At 37.9% G+C, this 23,109-nt stretch overlaps 1 protein-coding gene across 2 annotated transcripts in view; it reads left to right on the plus strand.

The window, feature by feature from the left end:
• CPNE4 (copine 4) overlaps positions 1 to 23,109 on the plus strand; it is a 226,561-nt gene that overhangs the window by 188,252 nt on the left and 15,200 nt on the right. For both annotated transcript variants that reach the window (XM_021531234.3, XM_031503894.2), the window contains one exon: positions 15,374 to 15,428. In XM_021531234.3, coding sequence (XP_021386909.1) covers positions 15,374 to 15,428 — 55 coding nt within the window. The remainder of the gene's footprint in view (positions 1 to 15,373; positions 15,429 to 23,109) is intronic.

Consider the following 23,109-nt stretch of genomic DNA (forward strand, 5'->3'; position numbering starts at 1 on the left):
CTTTAAAAGTTCTTTCTTTGGTGGTGAGACACAGTATCTTACACAGGTGTTCTTTCTAATATTTGCACATATGATAGATATCTACCCACCACTTTCCCATATGTAAATACCAGATCTCAAGAAAACAGTGGTATTCCCAGTCAAATTTGAGTTAAACTTTCTGTATAAATTGTGGAGTGACTTCAGGTTTGCATGGTTTGGTGACTTATGGTTTGCATGTTACATGTTGCATATACCAACTAGCCTGCTCAGAGGCACTTCCATTTGCATGGTAATGAAATGTCTTCTCAAAGAATGACAAAAGTACTGTTCTGAAATTAGTTTTGTAAGAATGTGATGGTCAGATTTAGTCAGAGAGTCTGAGAAGATTAATATTTTATTGTAAGTGAGCTGAGAAATCCCCAGTGATTATGCAGTAATTTTATAATTACTAGCAATAACTCTGAACATTAATAAACTTCAAAAAATAGGGAAGGAAGTAAAACGGGCTGGTTTATGCACACAGAATTTTTGATTTTAACATTTAAGTTGTTTTTTTTTTTAGAAAATTAAGTAATTAAGTGGCACAGTCCCTTCTATATGGAAATATTAACTCCAAATCAGGATTTTTTTCTCAATAAATATATTTCAATCAGTATCAAAAAAATAGCCAGTAATTTTGTAGATGAAATCATCAGCATCATTCTGTTCCATTGTGCTGCAGAAAATGCCTATTGATGTTAATCAGCACAACTGAGGGTCTATGAGCTATGAACTAGGACTGAACAAAAGCCAGTTGTTTTCCCATGAAGATGTCACCTTTTGGGCATGAGTTTGATCTGTGCATGTTCTCAAGCTGTAACACTATGAATACATTCCCATGGACAAGTGATTCAACATGGTCAGTGCTTTCTGATCAAAATGTCAAGTGAGGACTTTTCCTTATACTTGCATATTTTGAATCCAGTAAATTGGAAAAGAAAATCTAAAATTTTTCAAAAGAAGGAAAGAAATTAGGAGGGGCAAGCCTTCACACAACATGACCTACAGGTTCTGTATAGGCCTTTTTTATGTTGAATTGCAGCCTTTGTATGTCTGAGCAAATATAATCTACAAAGCAAATCTTCTATATATACACTTAAAAAAAATACAAATTCAGTTAAAATCTGAAACGTGGCACACATCCATAACTGCTCCAGTGAGTCCAGTTGTGCTTCAGATAATGGAGCAGGACATCTGTTTCCAGATTAAGACAAGCCAGAGGTAGAAAGAAATAGACTTACTAAACCTAAGCAACCTAAGGGCTGTTTAGAGCCAGAGTGTCATCATTTGTTTTGGGACATATATTTATTAAGATTAGAATATGAGATCACACAATAGTAGGCTCTTACATGAAGTTTTATAATTTGTATGCATCAATCATCTCAAATAGGCAGAACTGGCTGATTTCAGTCCAAACCAAGAAAAATAGAGTGATTTTACCTTGGTCTCAGGATTAATGTATTTGCATCAATTGAAATAATAGATGAGTAAAGTAAAATCTGTTGTTTGCAATACTTTTTGCATTTCAATAGTAGAACTGTAGAATTCTAAGTACTTTTGCTACTTATATAACCAGACTGGTTTTTTTAATTGTCAAAAAACCCCTGTATGGTTATTAATTAAAATACTTCCTTCATTAGAAACATTCAAATTTATTTGTGTTTTGGGGGGGGATTGGATTGGCAAGTAATAACATAGAGAGACTACACTCAAAATGCACAATTTTATTCTATAAACTCTAGCTAGTTTGATCAATCAAGCCAAATCTCATAATCTAGGTTTCTGTACACATCAGCCTAACAGGATGCATCTGTAAGCAATTAATGCTCCAAATCAATTGTTGCCTCACATCTCTAGGTACAGCGGAATAAACCCTGCTCATCCAAGAGCATTTTTATCCATATGGTTCAGAGATTCCTGAAACAGTTAAATGAGTAGCACCGTTTTGCATAGTTAAGCATGAAAGAATAAGAGTTGTTCTTTTATCAGCAATATTCAGAGTATGAGAGAGACACTGATTATTATCCTGATTGTAGAATTGCTGCAGTCCTGTAGGAATAGGCCAATCTGATAATGATAAGGGAAATGGAAGAGCTATTCACCTGCACAAAATACTTAATACTTTATCTATATGGTAGCATTGTTTTAGGCTATAAAAACGTTTTTCATAGATAGAGTGTGCAGGTGATATAACCAGTGGCTAAGCAACAGCAGCAATGGATCATAAAGAAACGAGAAATATTCATTAGTTTAAAGGAATTAGGTTCTAAAATGCAGTTAGAAATACTGGGAAGGGGAAAACACATTAAAAACTTGAAAATAAGCAGACAGCTTCGTGGAGAAGAATTTATTTTAAGAAAAATGACTCATGAATGTTTAAAAACAATCTAACAAATAATAAGTGAGAAATATGTATTTCTGGTAATATTTTCAGATGCTTTCTTTTATATTATTAATTACATAACTGGTACAATTTTACCTTGAAAGTGTGCAAGTCCAGTCGCCCCTTTTTAGCACAGAGAAACAGGGGAAAATGAGGAAAAATCATTGGGCACTAAAACACTTAATATTAAAAGATCTGCTTCTGTATCTTTTCATGTTTATTGTTTTACCTCAGTAATTTCTGTGGTGACTTCTCTGTATCAGAAGTCAAATAAAATGGTTTTTGGTGACCAGCAATACCAGCCGAGCCAGTATTCTAAAAAATCAGTTGCTCACTACTATAAATATCTATATTCCCTCTACATGGGTTGCACAATGAGTTAGCAAGTTTACTTAAGGCAGATAGGGTAAATCAAACTCTCTGTGCTGGCTTAGGTCTTCTAAGCTTCAACAGCTCTAACTGAACAAAGGTTTTGGCCACCCATTTGTTTTGGAGCCTGGTGGAGACCCCTTCAAGAGAATGCTGTTTTCAAAGTGTAGGTGTTGTTGCTGGTTGAATACCCAGATATGAGGAAAGACAAACTCATTCAACAATAGAAATAAAGGATCTGTGACTAAAATCTTATAAAAGCCATGAAGCTCTCTTAAGTTATATAATAATTTTGAATGTATCTTGTTCAGCTCTTCCCCAGAGCTTTTCAATTTGTATCATAAAACTGCGCCCTGCTTGGCATGGAACAAGAGCACCATTTTGGAAGCCATAGAAGCTTATGGCTAAACTGGGGAATCAGGGAACATTTGCTTTCCCCTTTTGTCCCAGCATAAAGTCTGGCCATGTCTTGACTGCAAGGACCTGAACTACCTCTTTGTATATAAAACTAGAGTTCTACTCATGTGTTCATTAATATATAGATATGCATATAACCTAGAGCTATTAAATATATTTATGTATGTACAATATTTAGTGTTAATACAGAGCCATTCAGTAAAAAACAATTGATTTCTCTTTTGTGCTGTTTACATCTTCCCTCTGTGCAGAACAAAGCCATAAGCCACAATAACAGTGCTCACAGTTTATTAAAATAGCTGGTGCTTTGATCTTAATGATTTGTTTTACCGGTGCTGGAATGCAAGCAAGTAGCCGTGAGTGTAGCTCATCTTTCATTCTGCAGTGATTACTGTTTCTATCAAAGGAAAAATGGGCTGGAATGGGACTGTAAATAGCTTGTTTGCAAGGATAAATGTTTTCCTTGTACACAATGCTAAAGGCTGAAATACTTCCTAAATGATCTTACATTATTGCAGGTTTTAATGATGCTATTGTGGCTGAAGCCCATGGAAGGTCTTGCAAATCTGCTCCTCACTTTTAAGTCTGATTTCTGCAGTTAGTAGTTTTTCTTTTGCTTGTGCTTATTTAGAATCTCATTAAATTACATTAAATATTTATCTTTGCATTAAAACTTCTGTTCGGAATCAGCAAGACACTAGAGCTTATTATCTAATCCCATTGAATTCAGTCTGACTCAAGCAAATCCTGAGGTATTATGCAAAGTATAGATGGCACTAAAATGGAATTAAGAGTTTTACTGAATTTGAACTTAATATTAATTGCCTCACACACAAATGTCCACTTCCTCCCATTTACCTGGCAGATTTTTTTGATTTTGTTTTCTGCACTGAGTTTTATGTTTGTGTATATATTCAGATTCTTCATTGGGTTAATAAAAAGCATTCACAAAAAAGTAGGAGAATTGGCTTTTGTGTAGTCAAATCAAAACTCATTAATTGAAAAAGACAAGATTAGATCTACTTTATCAAATGCTTTTACTACATTATCAAATGCAAAAGCATTTACTGCATTGGATATTTGTGGAACTTCCTATTCTTGATGGGCCATCCCCTTTCTTATCTAGGCACTCAGTGCATGATTCCATGTATTTGACCACATAGTTTTGTAAAATCTTGTCAAATTTATCTTTGTTTCATTCAAAATCTGTTTCAAAATAGTCTTAGTTCTTAATTATTTTAAATCTCTGTTAATTCATTAACTTTTAAAGGTACTGCAGATTTTTCTTCAGTTTCAAGAGCCTTTGAAACATGTGGAAGATAAACTCTCTTTCCTGACACTAATGTTTTCTTTTCATTTAGGCAAATAGTCTCCTTAACTCTAAATCCTCAAGTAGCTCCTTGAAAGTGACATTCACACTGAGATTGTATGTTAACAAATAAACTGCTTGTGTAAAACATACTTGACTAGCAACCTCCCCAAAGGCCACTAATGAGCAAAGAGCATATTATTCCTGCAAAGGGCAGAAATTATTTATGTGTAGAGCTCTACAAAATACTTCAGAATGAAAATTTAGAAGCCAGGCCACATTCCACAAAAGACACGAAACTCCTGAAGTCGGTCTGAGTTGCATCATTGCCTTCTGCAAACAATGAATTGCAGCAGTTGCTGACTAAATGCAAAAATTGATCTCTATGGTTTCTTTTTCATATATCAGGCCTGAACAAGAATGTTCACTATGATTGAAAACTGTATATAAGCCCTTCCTTCTCTGTAAACTACACTTCAAATTTTAGAAGGTAAAAAAAGGAAAGGAGAAAATAAAAAGGACTGGGGATCCCAGCCCAGCATGTTGCTTTTGGTGTAGATCTAAGAAGTGGAAAAAAATATAAGCCTGAAGAGTTCCAGCTGTCCCAGAAATATTTTTCCTGAAGTACCAGCAGAGGGCAGTTGGAGAGGAGAAAGAGAACAAGCAATTTGTAACACGGTACATATTATGGAAATCATATATAAATCAATGCAATTAGTCCCAAATACAAATATCAGTCCATACTTAAATACTGTGGTTTCAATTATGGCTTTAAGAGGAGAGAGATCCCAGAGTTTGCACCTTTCTTTAGTAATCAGAAGCTTATCTCCAAGAACCACTTAACAGTTCACTTCATCCTAAAGCTCTGTCTGGGTTTGTGGATGAAAACTCAGAAAGCTACCTCGACTGGAAGGATCTGTCTTAAATACCTTGAAGTAATTTTTCCAGACACAAAGAGAAAAACAGAAACTTGCTTTGATTGTGATAGTAGTACAATAGTAGTTCATTAAAAGTGAGGCAAAAGAATGATGCCTAGAATTACTGGCACTATATCTGACATTAAATATTTAATGAACTTCCTACACAGAGCTGTAGATGTTCAAATTTTATCTACTCATGCAGATCAATAAATAAAAATATGCTTAATTATTAAGCATCTCTCTTTATCACTTTAATTACAGAAACAACCTTTCTGGAGGCTGTTTAGCAAAAAAGCTGATTAGCATATCTTAACAAGTTTAAAAATCTTCAGGGAAAAGATATGCATCATTTTATTTAGTGCTTTAATAGGACCAAATTTGCATAGACATAAAACAAAAGAATCGAGAAACAATAACCTATACAGAAAAACTTGTAGCTTATGTTTGTCAACAAGCTGAAGTGTGGGTAAACATGTTTGAAGTGTTTGGATAACCCAGGTCTCAAACTGCACTGGCAAAAAGGAATCACTAATTTCTTCCATTTTCAAACTAAAATGTTAAATCCTTGAATTTAACAGCTGAGGACCTAGACTGGCACCATTACATCATGAATACAAACATATATTCAGTATTTGACCTCGCAGAACCTGTCATTTGTAGACTGCTGCCATGTAAGGATTCCCACATCACCAAGGGATTTCCACAATCACCACATTTTATCCCAAGAATCAGTACAGGAGAATTAGTCTCATACACCAATTGTGTTGGGAAGATGACTTCGTAATGGCTTCTTCTGCGAATGTACATTCATGCAGACGTGTGTGGGTGTGTGCATATATTTAAACACACACACACATTTAAACACATCTATCTATGCGAGCTCTTATCTGGGCAGACCCTGTCAATTCTTACAGGTCTGCCTTTTCCATTGCCAAGTGTTCATCTTTGTGTCTTCTTTGTGCCTTTTCTCCCAGGAATTTAGTTCTTATGCCAGTGCACCAGTCAAACCAGTTACAAGCAGTCCCTCCCAAGTTTCTTTTCTTAAGAAACTGCTTAGCTTCAGCTTTCTCCAAATGTTTTTCCGACCTCTGCTGCATTCTGTCAGCTAGTAGAAACCTGAAAATCTGAACCTTCTACGTGGCTTTTCTGTGCAGTCTGTACTATTTCTCAGCTCAGCTTGAAACCTCTTCTGAAAGCATTGGTCAGTGCAGTACTTGACACTTTCTGCAACTGTGTAAACCAGTACTGTAGGGATTTCGCTGTCAAAAGTCCTTTCTGAAGAAAACTATGTGACATGTAAATCCCTGCAAAAATTGCATTCCACCTACTGCTGTAGAAACTAGACATCTGTGTAAACAATAAGTAAATACATATAATTAAAGGAGCAATTTCTGTTGTCATTTTCACTGATGCCATTTAATACTTACCTAGTGCACCTTTAGTCAATGCAATCATTTCCACAAATTCAAAAGTGTTACTTTCCTCATTGTTAAGGATATAACTAGTTTAGTCATCGACTCCATTATAGTGGGGCATAGCTGAGAATATTCACATTTGGAAACCAATCTGTGGGGTAAATGCACACCATGCCTGAGTTGACCTTGACAGGTTTATGTGTCCAATTGCTCTCAGCTAAAGCTAGACAATTCTTGTGAATTAAGTTGAATTTATTATCTTTGTATCACCTCCAAATTACTGTGAAATTGACCTTGATCAGAGACCCCAAATTATCAGATGAACAGAAGATAGTAGCTCATTTCCTCCTGCATATTCAGTGATGCCTAGCTGAATGTGTATAGGCACCTGTACACTTCAATTATGGTATTGCTCTAACTTATTTTGTTGCTGTTCTTCATTTTGACTTAATTTCATTACAATTTTGGTAAAATTACATAATTTCATCACTTTAAGTCATTGTATCATTTCTATAAAGGTTTTATCCTGCTCATTTGATGAGAAGTTCCTCTCCTAGCATCTCTCTGTATATATATGTATATGCATATGCCAATGCAGTCCTGTTAGCCCCTCTTCCCAGCACACCCTTTATGGACAGATATTTTCTGATGTAAAATTATTGCAAAGCAAGAGCTTTTATCAACCCTTTTCAATGTAATTTTTAAAAAAGGACAGAATTATGTGCATATGTGGTGGCAAATCTTTTGTTCTTGTGGTTGCCTAGTGCAGTACTCACTGAAAGCCACACTTGTGGTTCAGGAGGGCAGGGCCCCATCACTGTTCAGTCTGTGGTTCTTCACAACCTGTACCTTACCTGATGGAATTCAGCCTCCTGCCTGCAGTGTCGCCTTCAAGACATGTCAGATTTTAAACATCTGAGATTACAGTTTGTGTGAGAATTACCTTTTCAGTGATGGTACAGTTTTCTATACATAATCCCACAGATAAACCAAATCACTATATATAGAGTTAGTGTTTTGGAAGGTTTAGAGACATATGCCAATCCCTTAAAATACTGTTTTAAAAGACAGTCTGAAAACTGCCTAGTTTGAGAAGTAAAAGACAACTCATTGTAGCCTCTTGCAGCATCTCCTTTCCTAGTTTATTCCCAGATGTAGAGCCTCATTTCTTTTTCAAGATGCATTTTACCGAATTGGGTCATTCATGTAGGCATAAATCAGGTCATTGCAATTTATTTGTTATCTTGCAGGGAAGCTTGACATTTTGTCTCACCTTCCTGAGTATGTTATTTTATTAGTCTATCCTTCTAGCAAGTGATAGATCTTGCTGCCATTTCCTTTTGTTTAACCTACTCCTCCTGAAAGCTTTAGTGACTTTTTTTTCTGTGTGTATTCCCCAGCCTAGGAATTTCTGAGTTTACTTGATAATTTTTACCTTGCAGAGCTTCTCTTGCAGTTCTTTTAATGTTAACAAGGGGAAGTTTAAATCCATTGTACCTGGATTTGGCTTTGTTAGTTATTTAAGGAGTTGATGCCTTTTGGTGGTTAGCTTCAGGGAATTTGTATTCCCCTGCTTCATTAACTATTTCTCCCTCAGGTGAGACAGGCGTTGCTTCATATTTTTGAAACACAATTCCATGACAGCATGTATTTCTCAGTATTCAGCAAATTCCAGCTCCCCTAAGGTGCCTGAGACTTATAATTAAAGATAATGAGTGAATTTTAATGTCAGGATTTTGCACCCAATGATGTAGCATCTCTGTGACAGCCCAGACAATGCTGTACTGTTGCAGTGATTTACCATTTATTTGCATGTTCCCAGACCTCTTTTGTGACCAAGATGTATGATAATCATCCTTGCTACTCCACTGGAAATCACTGTGCATTATGGACTGAACACCAAGCTGTGTTAGGCACAGAATAAGCTTGATGCAACACACAGTAACCTGGCCAAAACCAGGCATGTGGTTGTATCAAACCAGACATAACTACACTGTGAAAATGTGGTGACAGAGGAGCAATCCCTTAGGGAAGAATCCAGGTCAGTGGGTGAAAACACTGCTACTGCCAAACTCCTGGGGTCTTTCTGAATCTGACTGGGGCAAGCTGAGAGCTGGACTACAGCCTGGCTCTGCATCCTGGAGGAGCACAGGTGCAAGACTGCAAGTGGTGAAATGGATGGAATCAACTGAAATGGTTTTATTTAGCCCTATTTGATCATAGAATCCTGGAATGGCTTGGGTTGCAAGGGACATTAAGGATCATCGAGTTCCAATCCCCATGCCAGATCATGTCCTTTATTTGATCAGCTCTGCTTGCAAAGTGGGAGCCGAGAATGTTTAAATATTTCAAATGATTTCTGTATTTTCTCTGGAACTACTGTTAATCCCTGTAAGCTGTTATGATTCAGAATTTACTGGCATCAAGCCCTTGTCAGATAAGTACTAAATAATATACTCAGAAACATGATTCATTCATATGCTTTAGAAAAGAAACAATTCAGCTCATAGTCTTCCTGTTCACTCCCTGAACATGAAAGATTACAATTTTAATTGAGTTTAGAGATAGCTTTATTTTGTTTGTGGTGTTTCTGTTTTCTCTTCTATCTTTTCCTTTACCTTTTCTGAGCTTTTCTCCTCCTTCCTCTTTCTATGCCCTTTTCCCCTCCTTCTTTCTCCCCTCACATTCACACCTTTTTCAATTACATGTGTAACACACCTCCCTTTTTAGTTTTGTCAATTTGAAATTTCTTACTAAAAGAGGAAAATTATCTGATTTCATAATGAAAAAAGTATGTCAAGCAGAGAGGATCCACAGTTTATTCTTTTAAGACTGGAATTGAAAATGAAAAGCATAATAATTGATTTTTCTGCCTCCAGTACTTTTAAAATATCTCCCTGGTAGTTCTGATCTGACCTAAGACCAAAATTACAAGTGACAGCTTAATATCCAGGGATTCTAGTCTGGCATTCTCCTTGCAAGCTGTAAATTTCAGATTCTCAGGTATATTACATCCCCATATTTAGCAAGGTCGAATAAGGAAAAGATTGGAATACTTGAAAAGCAAAAGTCTAAAATCCCACCATGTTTGTACCGCCTAGCTAGATTTTGAGAACAGTGAAATTGGAAAGCATCCAGTTTATGCTTTTAATTTTTTATTTGTCTCCACTAAAAGTGAGCTCTTACTGTTTTTCACTCCTCACTGTGTTATTTCCTTCCCCCCATTCACTGCATCATTAGTACTGTGTGTGCTACTGTGTTGCTCTAGCATAAAGTGAGCAGTTTTTCATGCTGATGAAGTAAAGTAGCATCCATACAAATGCTGCATTGAATTTAGGAGAATTAACTTAAGGACAGCTATAGCTACAGCTACATACCAAGGGGCTTTAATGGGAGCCAATAAAATCAGTCCCGAACAAGTTGTGTAAGTGGCTAGCTAGGAGTTAATCTTTCCAAATTAATAAATTCAGAATTAATACAGAATGACATCGGCCTTTTTTCTCCATGCAATTAAGAACCCAGATTCCAAATTTAAATCTTTAAAAACAGCTGATTTTCAGACAGCATAGTCCTGACAACATTTTTGAATACAGGTATTGCTGCTGAATAGCTCAAGCGTTGTCTGTCCTGAGGCTTCTGTGGAGGCTGCAAAATGTCTTTAACATCTGACTAATTAATTTTACCTACCTCCATCTCATTAATAGGAATAGCAAATCCTTTGCAGAATAAATGTAATACCCTGGTTTCAATCAAACTCCATGTCAGAAGGCACCAGTGGTTAATGAGACAGGATTTTGAAATGTCCTTTATTTTGTCTCTTTATAATAGGCATATTTCTTTCCTTCCAGTAGCACTAGGCTTCCTAGTTAAATAGAAAACAGGATCATTATCTGTATCACTTCTACCAATTTACAAAACTGTAGTATTACCTCTATTCATCTCTTTTCCTGTAGGTGCAGTACAGCTCACTGATATCTCTCTTCTCTTTGCCCCTGTTAGTGTTTTGATTTGTCATTGCTCTTGCTCTGCTTCCAGTAGATAGCTTGAAAGATAGGTATTTAAAACTGAGCAATGTCCCAAAAGGACAATATGGGATATTTTCAGATATTATTTTATTCTATGTGTTATAATCTCTGCTATGAGGTTACTGACAAACTTTTTTTTCTAACTGGTTGTATTTCTCTTCAGAAGACTGCAGTCTTGGAGCCCTGACAATTAATTTCTGTGTACATTAATTTACATTGATCAATATGAACACTGAACCTGAACCCTCTTCCTGATTTTTCTTTCAGGATATAACATAGATCTGCTCAGTCTTGGGTATCTTTCAGTAATATATGCATGTTTGACTGAAAAAGTATCAGAAGTCATATACATCTATGTTTGCATGACGACTCATGGTCCTTAAATAACCGGGTATAAAATTCAGAGTCTGATGCTTTTGCTTTTTTTATCTTCATGTCAAGTACTTCAGCTTTTTGAAAGTTATGCCACATTTAAATTTTCAAGGGAACCTATGCAAAACAAAGAAAATATAAAAGGTGAAGTAGATGTGACAGAGTAATTTTGTAAACATTCTGCCAAGTCACAGTCCTCTTTTTTTCACTCGATTCTGTAAGTTTCATGTTCTATAGAACCAGCTTCTTTTTTCCAATTGCACGTTTCTCTCCCATCCTTTCCCTTTATTAATCTGCCTTCAGCAGGACTGTGCAGGCAGTTTCCTTTTATGTGCCAAGGACACTCTGGCCATCTTTAGACAAGTCAAAGGTTCTGATGGTTAACTGAGGCCAATAACATGACACTGCCCATGTTCAGCTTTCTTCCTCCCAGCACAAACTGGTGATGCCCAAACTGCATTCGGGAGCAGTGTCAGTCACAGCTGGACCTGATGCCTTGTGACCTAGAACAGACGCTGGACAGAGTTAAAGAATAAAGTAGGTATTTATTAAAAGGCCTCAATGGATACACCTTGGGCAGTAGAAGAACCCAGTGAGGGCTACACCCAAGATGAACCCAAAATGGTCACAAAATGGTCAACAGGTCACGAGGTCTCTCACTTTCATAAATTCTGGTCCATTTGCATATTGGAGTTAATTGTATCCAGTTATAGCTTTAGATTATGAAGTCCCATCCTTCTTGTTTTTCTCTCTTCATTCCACTGTTGTTTATGCTCTTGGATTGAGATTTGGATTCGTTGTCCTTGGTCCCCAGCTAGAGAAGGAATTGATTTGTTTACCCACTCTGCAAAGAGAGCTTAACATCCCACAACATGAAGCTCAGAACTACACCCCAAAGCAGCACAGAATCTGAAAAATACAAAAGCCAAAACCCTGAGGTTTGGTCTAAGGCATCAGACCCAGCACTGTCCCTGGGAATTCTCCGGGGGTGCTGGTTGGCAGGAGCCAGTGCTGCACCAGCAAGGGTGCTCACAGGTCATGTCTGTGGCTATGTCCCATTGCTTCGGCCAGGGTCACAGGCCTATTTCCTGCTATAAACTACACCCAAATGTCTGAGCAAGCACTATGAAGAAAAAACTGGTTCTCACTTTTCTTCTTTCAAATGAGTTTAAATTATAAAGAAAAGCCATTAGAGCAGATCCCTTTCTTACTGAAATGCCAAGCTGGGAAACAGGGCTGGAGTCTCTGATGCATGTGATTCACCCCTGAGGCAGGAGAAAACCTTCTTTTCATTTTCTGACTGTAGTTTAAGTCCCTGGATGGCCTAACCCTTGACATAGCTTCCTGAAGCTGGGAAGCTGCTCTGCTTTCTTCTGCATGCTGCCCTGATAGCCCTGGGTCTTTTAGAGAAGCTCTGTCACACCATAAAAGGATTATCCTGGGAGTGAGAGAGTTCTTGTCTGCCCTTCTGGGTCACCTTTTCCCTGCTGTGTCTCAGTAGTGCAGGATGAGCAGAATGAGGGCAGCAGGCTCAGCTGTTGGATTTGTTTCTCATATGATCAAGTGAAGGGTGGATGGGAAGACTAGAGGGGGTTGTATTGTAAAAAAAACACTGAGCCATTAAACCGCTTACTTACTAAAGAGTGAGACCTTTGTATTAGTTAAACACTGTTTTGTGTGATAGAAGGAAACGTATTCCATACATTTAAATTTTATCTTTATTCTGAAAGCTATCAGCTGCAATTTTTGAGGTGTGGTCAGGATGATCTTTTTTAAGCAAGGGATGCCATGAGTGTCAAAAGTTTCCCTTCTTACCTTAAAAATCAAGTTCCAATAGCACATAAGAGTTAATTTACTGTTCCTATCAACTTGAATCAGATTACCAGAGGTATGGACCTAAATTCTGGTTACCTAATGAGAATGTGGAGTTATTCTGGCTGAGAAAACAGAAAGTACTAAGAACAGAAGACCCCAGGACACCCCTCCTCTCTTAGTGTTCGTGTACTTCCCTCTAAAAACAGCCATATGGAACCCCATCCTGAGGGGGTACATGATCCTGCTTCACTCTTTCACAATGTAATGGTTGCACTTACTCAAAAAGGAGATGTGGGAGATTCAAACATACAGACAAGTGTCCTGACTGTGGAGGTAAGGTATTCTGGGTGCAGAATAACAGTGGGGGCTGTGCCACTGTGTGACTGGGAATGTGGGAGTCTTTCCACCAGAAGGAGAATCCAAGCTGCTGGAGGAATGACATTGCTGTCTCTGAATTGCTGCAGAGCAGAAGATGGAGCTGTAGATACAAGAGTGCCTATACTTGTTTACACTCCAGAAACACTGCAGTAGAATTCAGGCACTGGACGGCTTCAGGCATCTCCCAGTTGTATAACTGCTACCAACATTGAACTTAAACACTTATGTTCTACCCAAGTAAAATTCTAAGTAAAATTCTTTTTTAGTCTTTGTTTGTTCTTGCCCCAAATCAATTAAGCTGCAGCTCCACAGAGTTTGATTTTCTAATCCAGCCATCAATTAATCATTGATGTAAAACAAGACTCCCCCCCCCCCCCCAGATTCTTTTCTAATGGTTTCTTATTTCTTGCCCTCAAAATGTGTGCCTGAATTCCCTGCATCCATTAGAAAGGGCTTTCCCACTTCCAGAAGTGTTTAATCAAAGAGAATGCTATCAGCAGGTGGTTAGCATCAAATGTCAGCAGCTACTTAATTTCTGAGTCTCTTGGGGAAAAAAATGTTTCATTACCATGCAAATGATGTTAGTCTTCCTTTCCAAGATCCATTGTCACATGGTATAACATATGGTACACAGAACTGTGCTCCCAAGTTTTATGCAGCAGAGGGGACACAGTTCTGCTTTAAGTTTTTCTTTAGGTTGTATCAGAAATACCATGGTGCCATTAACAGCCTATGCCAGACAAAAGAACCGAGCAGCTTCAATGGGTGCTATTATCTTCTTGTAGTGTATCTGGGATGTGAATTATTCAGTTGATACTTGAAGTGGCCATCTCTTGAACTACACCAAAAATATTGAAGCTGCTGGCCTTTCCTGGGAATTTTTAAAAGTTCCAATCATGGTAGTTGGAACTCAGCTTTTCCAGGGGCCATGAAACCCTGTAAATAGACTAGGGTAAACTAGTCTGATTCATCAGAGGACTGGAGTACAGTTCATTGACATCCATGAGACTTCGGGATATGTCTGGAATTAAGCATATGTTTGAGTGAATTGTTAACCTCAAGTGTATGATCAAGTGCTTTGCTGACTCAGGGACAAGACATCCCTTGCAGCTTGATGTTTTCCACTTTGCCATCTGGGAAGAGGCAGCTTGACAGCATGTGGGCTGTGTGAGACATTATTGCATCTCTGAAAGGGTATTAACAGCCTTGAAGTTTCCAGGTTCTCTGAATCAGGTATTTTTTCTCTTGCAAATTTAACTGGGTAGAATAACCTCACTAGTGTCTGAAAGCAAACTGACCATGCCAAGGCATTTTGGCAGGTTATCAGTCAATCTACACCTAATTAAAATAATCTCATGTTTTAGAGGAACTGCTAAAGATGCAGGAGGAAAGCTTTACAGAACCTGTAGGTTTAGGAGCATGAAACTGCCCCTTTTGGATATTTAGGATTTCCATTTTGAGCAACTGGAAAACTGTAAGAACCCAAACTTGTAAACTCTTTTAACGTGAGTCATATCTTCACTAGACCCATTTTCTGAGCTCGGGGAGCACATCCATATTTATATAAAATAAATGTTACAGTCTGTTCAGTCAACAAACTCTCTTGCTTCGGCCAGGTAATGCAAAAGTGTGGGTTATGCAGACTGATTATTGCATTTGTGCGGGAAGTACAAGGCGTCCGGATCTCTCAGTATTCTCCAAGTGATTTTAACTGCCCAAAAATACTAGGAGCTGACCTGAAAAATCTTCCATAGCACCCAATCTGTGTTCAGCACCCAACCCTACTTCTCCAATCCAGTACCCTTCCAGTCTGCCATCACTTGACTTAAAAGCCATTTCTGTGCTATTGTGCTGCTTTGCATTTCTCATGAATGCATACAGAGGAATAAATGTTTATTGTAATGATATTTCTCTATGGATACTCTTACATTTTTTTCATTCTTTTCCAGTGACAAAATGTTTCCAGCCTTTGGATTTGGAGCAAGAATACCCCCAGAATACAAAGTAGGTGCCCAAGTGTAATTTTCTAATTTCCTTGAGGTATGAGGCACAAAATAAGGGAGAAATGGTGAAAGCCAATGCAAACAGGAACAGTTCCTCTGCTTGTTTTCTTCCATCTGGCTTTCTCACCCAGTGATACCTCACTGAAACCAGAAATCAGGCAGGGCTAGACTTAAAATAATTGTTTGACAACACCCAAAATATTTTATGGTACTGGAAAAGCATTGTTAGTGGATGATAAGAGGAGAAATTATGTTTTGAGCATCCATTGTTAAACATCTTCCTGAAAATAAAGACTTGAAAAGGATTTTGCTCTGTGGCAAATTTTTGTGTCATGGTGGACACAGTCAATACCAGGAAAAGAAGTACAAGAGCATGTAGCCATGCTAGAGAGAAGTGGCATTTATAAACAAAACAAACATAAACAAATGGAAACAAAACCAAAACAAAAAGAGAGTGATGCTGCAATTGTGAGCATAAATATGCAATCTGGTAGGCTTGGAGTGAAGACAGTGAAGTAAAAGAAGGAGCATTCAACAGAGAAAGACCCAAGAAGAAATAAGTAGAAATTAAAATCCTTTTTTTTACAGAGGTTGTGTGGGCAGAAGAGTAGTTCTGCATAGATAAGTAACCAAAATCTAGGTGGGCATTCTGCAACTCAGATACTATCTGGAAAGGAGAAGTATTAGCATCTAATCATGCAGACTTCATCCAGTGTCCCTGTGTGCCCTGCTCTGGTTTGTGTCTCTGGGCTGTAGCTGAGGTAGGCAGGTGAACACAAGCCAGGTAAGAATTTAGGGATTGTGTGCATTAGCCTTGTAAGGCATGAATCAGCAGATGAAAAAAATGCGCCAGTGTGTTCCTCACAGCTTATAGGTTTGATACCTGCAGAAGAATAACAGTAGTGATGTACAACAAATTTGATACATGTCATGCAAACAGATGTCTAAGGTTTTAACAACATTGCTTTCTCAGCTTGCCTGCGTCTGGCAAAGTGTTTTGCCTTGCTTTGTTCCTCAAGGGTAACACCAGTGTTAGTGCTTTCAAAAGTCAGAGATGGCTTCCAGAGCTTTGATATACACTTTAATGCGGTATTACGAGCTCAGAACATCTGTGTCTGTTGTATGTTTGTTCCAACTGCAGCAGCTGACAGCCATCACTGTTATTTAAGGTGGTGTGTCAGGGCCTGATTGTTCCATTATCTGTGAGGTGACCACCGGTGCATGGGGGAAAACTTACAACTTTTCCAGTCATAGGGAGCCATCCTTATCTAAGGACTGCTTGAAGGAAGGTGTTACTGTGTCAGCTGCAATAGTTTCCTGGTGAGAGAAAAAGATCCCAGCACAAAGCTGCTCTTCTCAGCCAAAATAATCAGCTGGTAGCACTGATGCTTCAGGTCACATGAGCCTACTGGCAACATACCAGTTTTGTTAGATTCCAGCATCATCCTTCTCACCTGATTGTGAGACCACATTTCAAGTGCTAGCTGGAAAAAAGATGTCTTGCCAGAAAGTAACTTCAGGAGTCTGTGTAACCAATTGTTCCTGCAATCACCAACACCAATTGATTTTCCACTTTGGCAAAACTAGTGTTTGGATAATTTCCTGACAAATGCCCTTAAGAAACGCAGAGACTTGCATTGAATTTAGTAGCCCATGCATGAATGAAGACTCTTATCCTATAGCATGAGCTCTCCTGAACAGTCTGCCTGTTGCTAACTTCTCAAAGCAAGAAAATGAATGTGACTCAGAACCTTCAGATTTTGCAGAGTTCAGGAAAAGTAAGAGTAAACTTCAGAAGGATGGGGCTGCTTGCTTGTGGATTACATATGTGTGACTAAATAAAAGAAGTCCCAAAGCAAATAGAGATGCAGGTGAAGGCCAGAACAACATCTTTAATTTCTGCTCTGGAAACTTGTGTCAGAAAGTGACAAAGACAAAATGACATGACATCAGCTCACAAACACAATAAAACTTTGAAGAAGACAAGAACCACGTTGCAGGGCACTAACTCTTCTGTGCCACAGATGGGGACCAATAATCAGCTTGGTGTCTGTCATGGGCACATCCAGCTGGAGCTGCATGAGAAGTTAACAGTCATCTGTGCAATTGTTCAGTCCCTCCCTGTGATGCTCTACACAGTCCATAAAAGTATCTGGCTTCCTAAATTAAACTTGATATCAATACTTTTGGGTCCCTGCTTGGCTTTGACTGCACTTCTGAATTGAAAGATATGTCCTTCAAGAGTTGAATAGTCACCTTCATCATGATGCATTATTATAGTAAACCTGTAAGCTCTTCAGTAATTTAGTCTACATTGGTATAAAGTTAATTCAAAGCCAACAATGACTAGCTTTTGATGTGAAACAAAGCAAAGATGCATAGGAAACATCAAAGCAACAGATAAAATTTAGAGTAACAGAGACTGTAAGAAAATAGTGCTCCCAAGTTTCTTCCTTAACTTCTTATTTCCTGTTTCAAAAATATGGCAGCATGCTAGACATCACAGCAACAGTGCAGATCTCAAACGATCTTTTCATGTTTTCAGTCACAGGTATTACAGGTCATACATACCATATATTTGTTTTACTAAAGAAGAGCAGTGCCACTACTGTAACAATTTTACATCTTCAAATTTAGGTTGAATCATTATGAGAACTTCTAAGTTCTGACCCCATCATGTGGATAAATCAGCTTCTCATTAATTTAGAATCTGTTTTCAAGCCTTCAGTCCTAATGAAGTGATCTAATCTGCTCATAGGATGTTGGTGTCTGCATTCCAGCATCTGGTATTTTATTTCTTTCAGTAGACAGCAAATTTCTTGGGCTATGGAAGAAATTACTCCCACTGCCAAGGATTCCTAAGAAACCATGGAACCCCCATTCAACCTAAGTAACATAGCTTCCTTCCTCAACTATGTCAGTGTCTTTCTCTGCAGGTTCTTCATAAATCTCTTGATGTTCTACCCCTTTAAATATTGTTTTTATATATGTTTTCTACAGAATTTCCATTTCAAGAGCACACTGCTATGTTGTGTTGACTTTATTTTCCCTCAGCTCATCTCCAAATGACACACTTCAGCTGTTAGTAGAAAACCAGCAGTTTCTTAGTGGCATAAAGAATCTGAGGAAGTGAAGGAAGCAAGACATACCATATATATCATTCTTCATCAGCCTAGAGATCTTTCATCTAATATTCAACAATAATGATCTTCTTCCACCAAGACCTTACATCACGCTGCTCCTTGTTCTAAGTAAACCTCTGAGAGAAATATTTCCCTTGTTGGTGTCTACCATACAAAACTTCTGGAATGTTGTTTAGGGTTTTTTGTTTGTTTGTTTGGTTGGTTGGTTTTGGTTTTGTTTTGGTTTTTTTTGTTGTTGTTGTTGTTCTGGTAGTTTTGGTTTTTGGGGTTTTTTTTCACAATGAAAGGGAGCATCTGAGAAGTCTGATGTAAAGTGAAGAGGTGGTAGATAATATGGACTCAGCTGTGAAAGCTCACAGTGGAGGAAAGAAAGCAAACCACACACACTGACTTCTTAGCAGGCAGGACTCAAAGGAGATGAAAAACCACACAGCAGCACAAAACTTATTGTTAAAATGAAAAGCAAGTTCAAATTGTGTCAGCCCCATGACAGGTGGATTGCCAGTAATGAAGGCCTGTTTCCTAAAGGAGAATTGCAGCTGACACCCAAATAGGTACTAACAACTTGCAGTTTGTTTTAAGGTAGTTCTGGTTATTTCTGTATTTTTAGTGAAAGCTTCCTTCCCTGCTTTTGCCGTGAATTTATGCTGAAGACAAACTCACTGCAGTGACAGACACAGTGCACCATCTTTACAACCCTAACCTGCACTGGTTTGTTGGACAGGTGAGGGACTTGAGAAGTGCTGTGGTCTTTATGATTCCTGCACTTTTCAGAAGATTGATGGCTAAAATAAATGCAAACCTGACAAAAAAGACAAAAAAAAAGAAAAATTAAAAAGGATCTGTAGCAGACCAAGGGACAAAACAGAATTAGTCTCCTTATCTATGCAAGTTTAATTTAGACATGGAAACTTGGGCAGCGTGTACAAAAATGAAGTATAAAGGGAAATAAATGGCCCAGCTTTGCCAAGCAGAAATATGTATAATGTATCTTAGCGAGAAACACAAGTTTTCCAGCTCCCAAGCTATTTGATTAATGAGCATTCTGAAAATAATAGCTTTTGACTAAAAGTATTTGAAATTCATTAGTGTCTTAAGCTTTTGCAAAATATGCAGACATTTCGTATTTAGTTTTCTGAATGACAGTAGCTTAATAGCGTTCAATTTATTCACAGATAAGTGTCCAACATAGTGCATTTTGGCATTTACACTTGTATGCATCTATTCTTCATGGATTTTTGACAATCTCTATTTAAATTATTGAGAAAGCATTCCTAAAAATCTGAATTTGTCAGGTTGTTTGTCAAAAAGTCCTAGTACTATCACCATAGAGAAAAGCTGGAGCTGTTTGGGACATGAAGGTTAATTTCAATTAATTCAACAATCGATAGAGGGGGAAAAAAGGATTATTAATTTTCAGAATTCAGGAATCCATATTCAGCATTTGAAAATAAAACCCATACCTTCTTACTTTAAAAAATGGAAATTCAGTTAAAGGGGTTTAAAGAATGTGTAGGTAAAACTAGAATAACAAGTTTCAATGAAACTTAAATAAAATGCCTTTGCATAGTTCAAAAGCTTTCCAGCAATTTGCTTTATCAATGTTGGAAGATTTATTATTTTTCAGATTCCAATGTAGGATTTTTCTTTGTGATTTGAGTTTTCTATCTGAATTCATAAAATATTTTTTTTAAGAAATCTCAAAAATTCTCATCAACTAGAAAATTCTCCTTTCCTTTAAGCCTAGAAATATTTTTAGCAAGAGCCATACTATGAGGATGAATTTCATCGCATCCCAATATGAGGGAAATAAGTTACCTGCTATGTTAAATCAATGTGATTTTTCACTTTTTACAAAAGTGGCCATAAGTATGTGGATATATTGTTATGATTCTTGTAAGAGTCTTATGGGTGCCATCACATTGGTGGAAAACTGCAGGTGTCTGTCACTGTATATGTACAGACAGTGGAGGAGGCACTGTACAGTGGTAAAAAAACATTTCTATATCCTGTCTTAGCAAAAATACCCTGTACTGTTTATTTAATTGTCATATCCTCAGAAATGTCACTGTAATCTGTATCATAATGTATGGTAGAGCTAGTTAATTTGCTTGTTAAAACCTTGAAGGAATTACCTGTGAAATAGTATATTCCTGGTGTAGGAGTTCCTGTAGTTTAATAATGCCACATCCATAATGGTATCTGCTAAAGAATGTATCTGGAGCCCTGCAGAGGGAATGATTAATACAAGTGCAAGGAAATGTCTTTAGCTACAGGCTTTCAGTGCAGCTCTGTGCAGCAGCCCAAGTAACACCAAGCTGATCCCATGTAATCACCCCAGCGTGCCATTTCTCTCTCCTTCCCTTTTATGGATTGATTTTATGGATTGATGTTAAGAGAGGAGGGCTGAGCAGAGGGTCAGCTTCATATCTGAAACTTAGTCCAGGGTTACAAAAACTTAGTCCAGTCACAAAGCACTCAGGGTTTTGTGACGACATTCCTTAATGTGAGGCTGACTTCCACCACAGACCGTGGTCCGCAGTTCTTGGCAAAATTCTCTGTGCCAGGTACTGATGTAAAGCAGGCATTCTGTATTTGTGTGACTTGACACATTCCAGGGTTTCCTGAGTAGAAATGATCAATCCACAATGCAAAGCACTCTCATAAATTATATAAACATGCCTGCTTCTGAACAGCCCAGTGTCTTCTTGTTTCCCCTGAGAATTTCTCAGTCTTCAGCATCTTAGGTATTCAGACTTTAGCCTCTTTTTTGTCATTAGTTTATCAGTTCTGGGATAATCAGTCATTCAAGGGCTGTGTCATTCAATATCAGAAAGATGCCATTGAGTATACCAGCTTTTGGTTCTGTGTCATCATCATGGGTTGCCCTTCAGTCACAAAACACTTGCATGTTTAATTAGATAAATAAAAAAATTTTAAAAAAAAAAAGAAAAAAAAAAGAAAAAAAAAGAAAAAAAGGAGGGAAATTCATCACATTTCCCTGTTTGGAAAGCAAAAGCATTGAATGCCTGATCCAAACCACATATTGACATGAATGAGCTTTATATGGAGTCCTACTAGGTAGCAGCCCAAGTTTAGTAATGCCTTCAGTATGTGGTACAAGTCTGAAGTCTCTGCTGGTTTAGACTCTCCTGAGTTCTGGCCACTACAGGAAAGACAGCAAAGGAGCAGGCTGAAGCACACTTGTCTTTGCTTAACAGAGTGGGGGATGAGTTCTGAGCATTTGGAGAAGCTCTGCTTAAAAACTATCTGCTGTTGCCTTGCCTTGAGTGATGATTTCCTATTTGTGAACCATCACTGTGCTGCTCAAAGAATTTCTCTCCTTCACATTATACTTAAATCTTGTTTAAATTGTGATATATTACTCAAAGAGCATAGGAAACAAGCCAATGCTTCTGCGCATTCATTGTGTTTCCTGTGCTACCTTCAGGATACATTTTAACAATGCTCTGTAAATCAGGATGACAATGTTTGAGGGCCATTTGCTTTAGGAGGATGGCAGCCAAGCCTCAGACAGTATTATTTTTGGATCATAGTGCACACTGACTAGACTTGGGCTTTCCTTATTTGCCTGAACTGCTGTCTATTAAATAATAGCCCGGGTGCCATAGCTCTGAACCAGATAAACTGTTTGCTTTATGTGATTCTGGAAGAGGTATGGCAACAAAAGCATCCAAACCATGCTTGCATGTGAGATTAAAATACTGTATTCATATCTTTTCAAAAGATTTGTGTTTTCCTTTAGGTATAATTTCAAATGCATTTGGAATAAAGAAATAAAATCACTGAAGAGGTATAGTGTTGGAAGAATCAGTCTGAAATACATAAACATGCATCACCATCCTTCTTGTTTTTCTAACACAGTTAATGCAAAATACAGAAACCCTAAAGGAAAGAGAAAGGCTAATGAAAAACAACAACAAAAAATATCAATGAGTGAAAACTCCCATAACAGTTCTTGACAGATTCAATTACCTTTGGCCTGCAGCTGGTCATGAGACTGGCAGATACCAGCTGGGCAAAGTGTACTGAGAGATATCCAGAGGAGCCAGGCAGAAGGGCTCTGGAGCACCTTTGAAGTGTATCTGGAAGCCCTGATCTTCTGTGGTGCTCACTGAGGAACAGAAATATTGACTTCCTCCATTATCTTCCATGGCCAAGTAGGAGAGATTGAATGGACCATGTAATACCCTCTCTAAGACTGATGCTTGGTGTAGTCATGCTGAATGCCTGTCTGGGCTGAGGCAACTGCAGACTTCTCAGTGAGGTTTTGCTTCAGTCCTTTCCCATCTTCGTAGAAGTACTGCTTTATTTAACCTCTTAATAATGGCAGGCATCACTGTGGTAAGCAAGACTAGCACTTGGGGAAATTCCATTGCTCTATGAAGAACTCTCTTTGGCAGTAATTAGCCATCTTACACCACTTTCACAGAAGCTTCTCTGCTGTCACATATTTGATTTATGTGACACTTAGTCATAGACCAATTTCCATACCCTGCTGTCAAGACATCTAAACTA

This window comes from Lonchura striata, chromosome 1, assembly GCF_046129695.1.
Source record: "Lonchura striata isolate bLonStr1 chromosome 1, bLonStr1.mat, whole genome shotgun sequence".
NCBI lineage: Eukaryota > Metazoa > Chordata > Aves > Passeriformes > Estrildidae > Lonchura > Lonchura striata.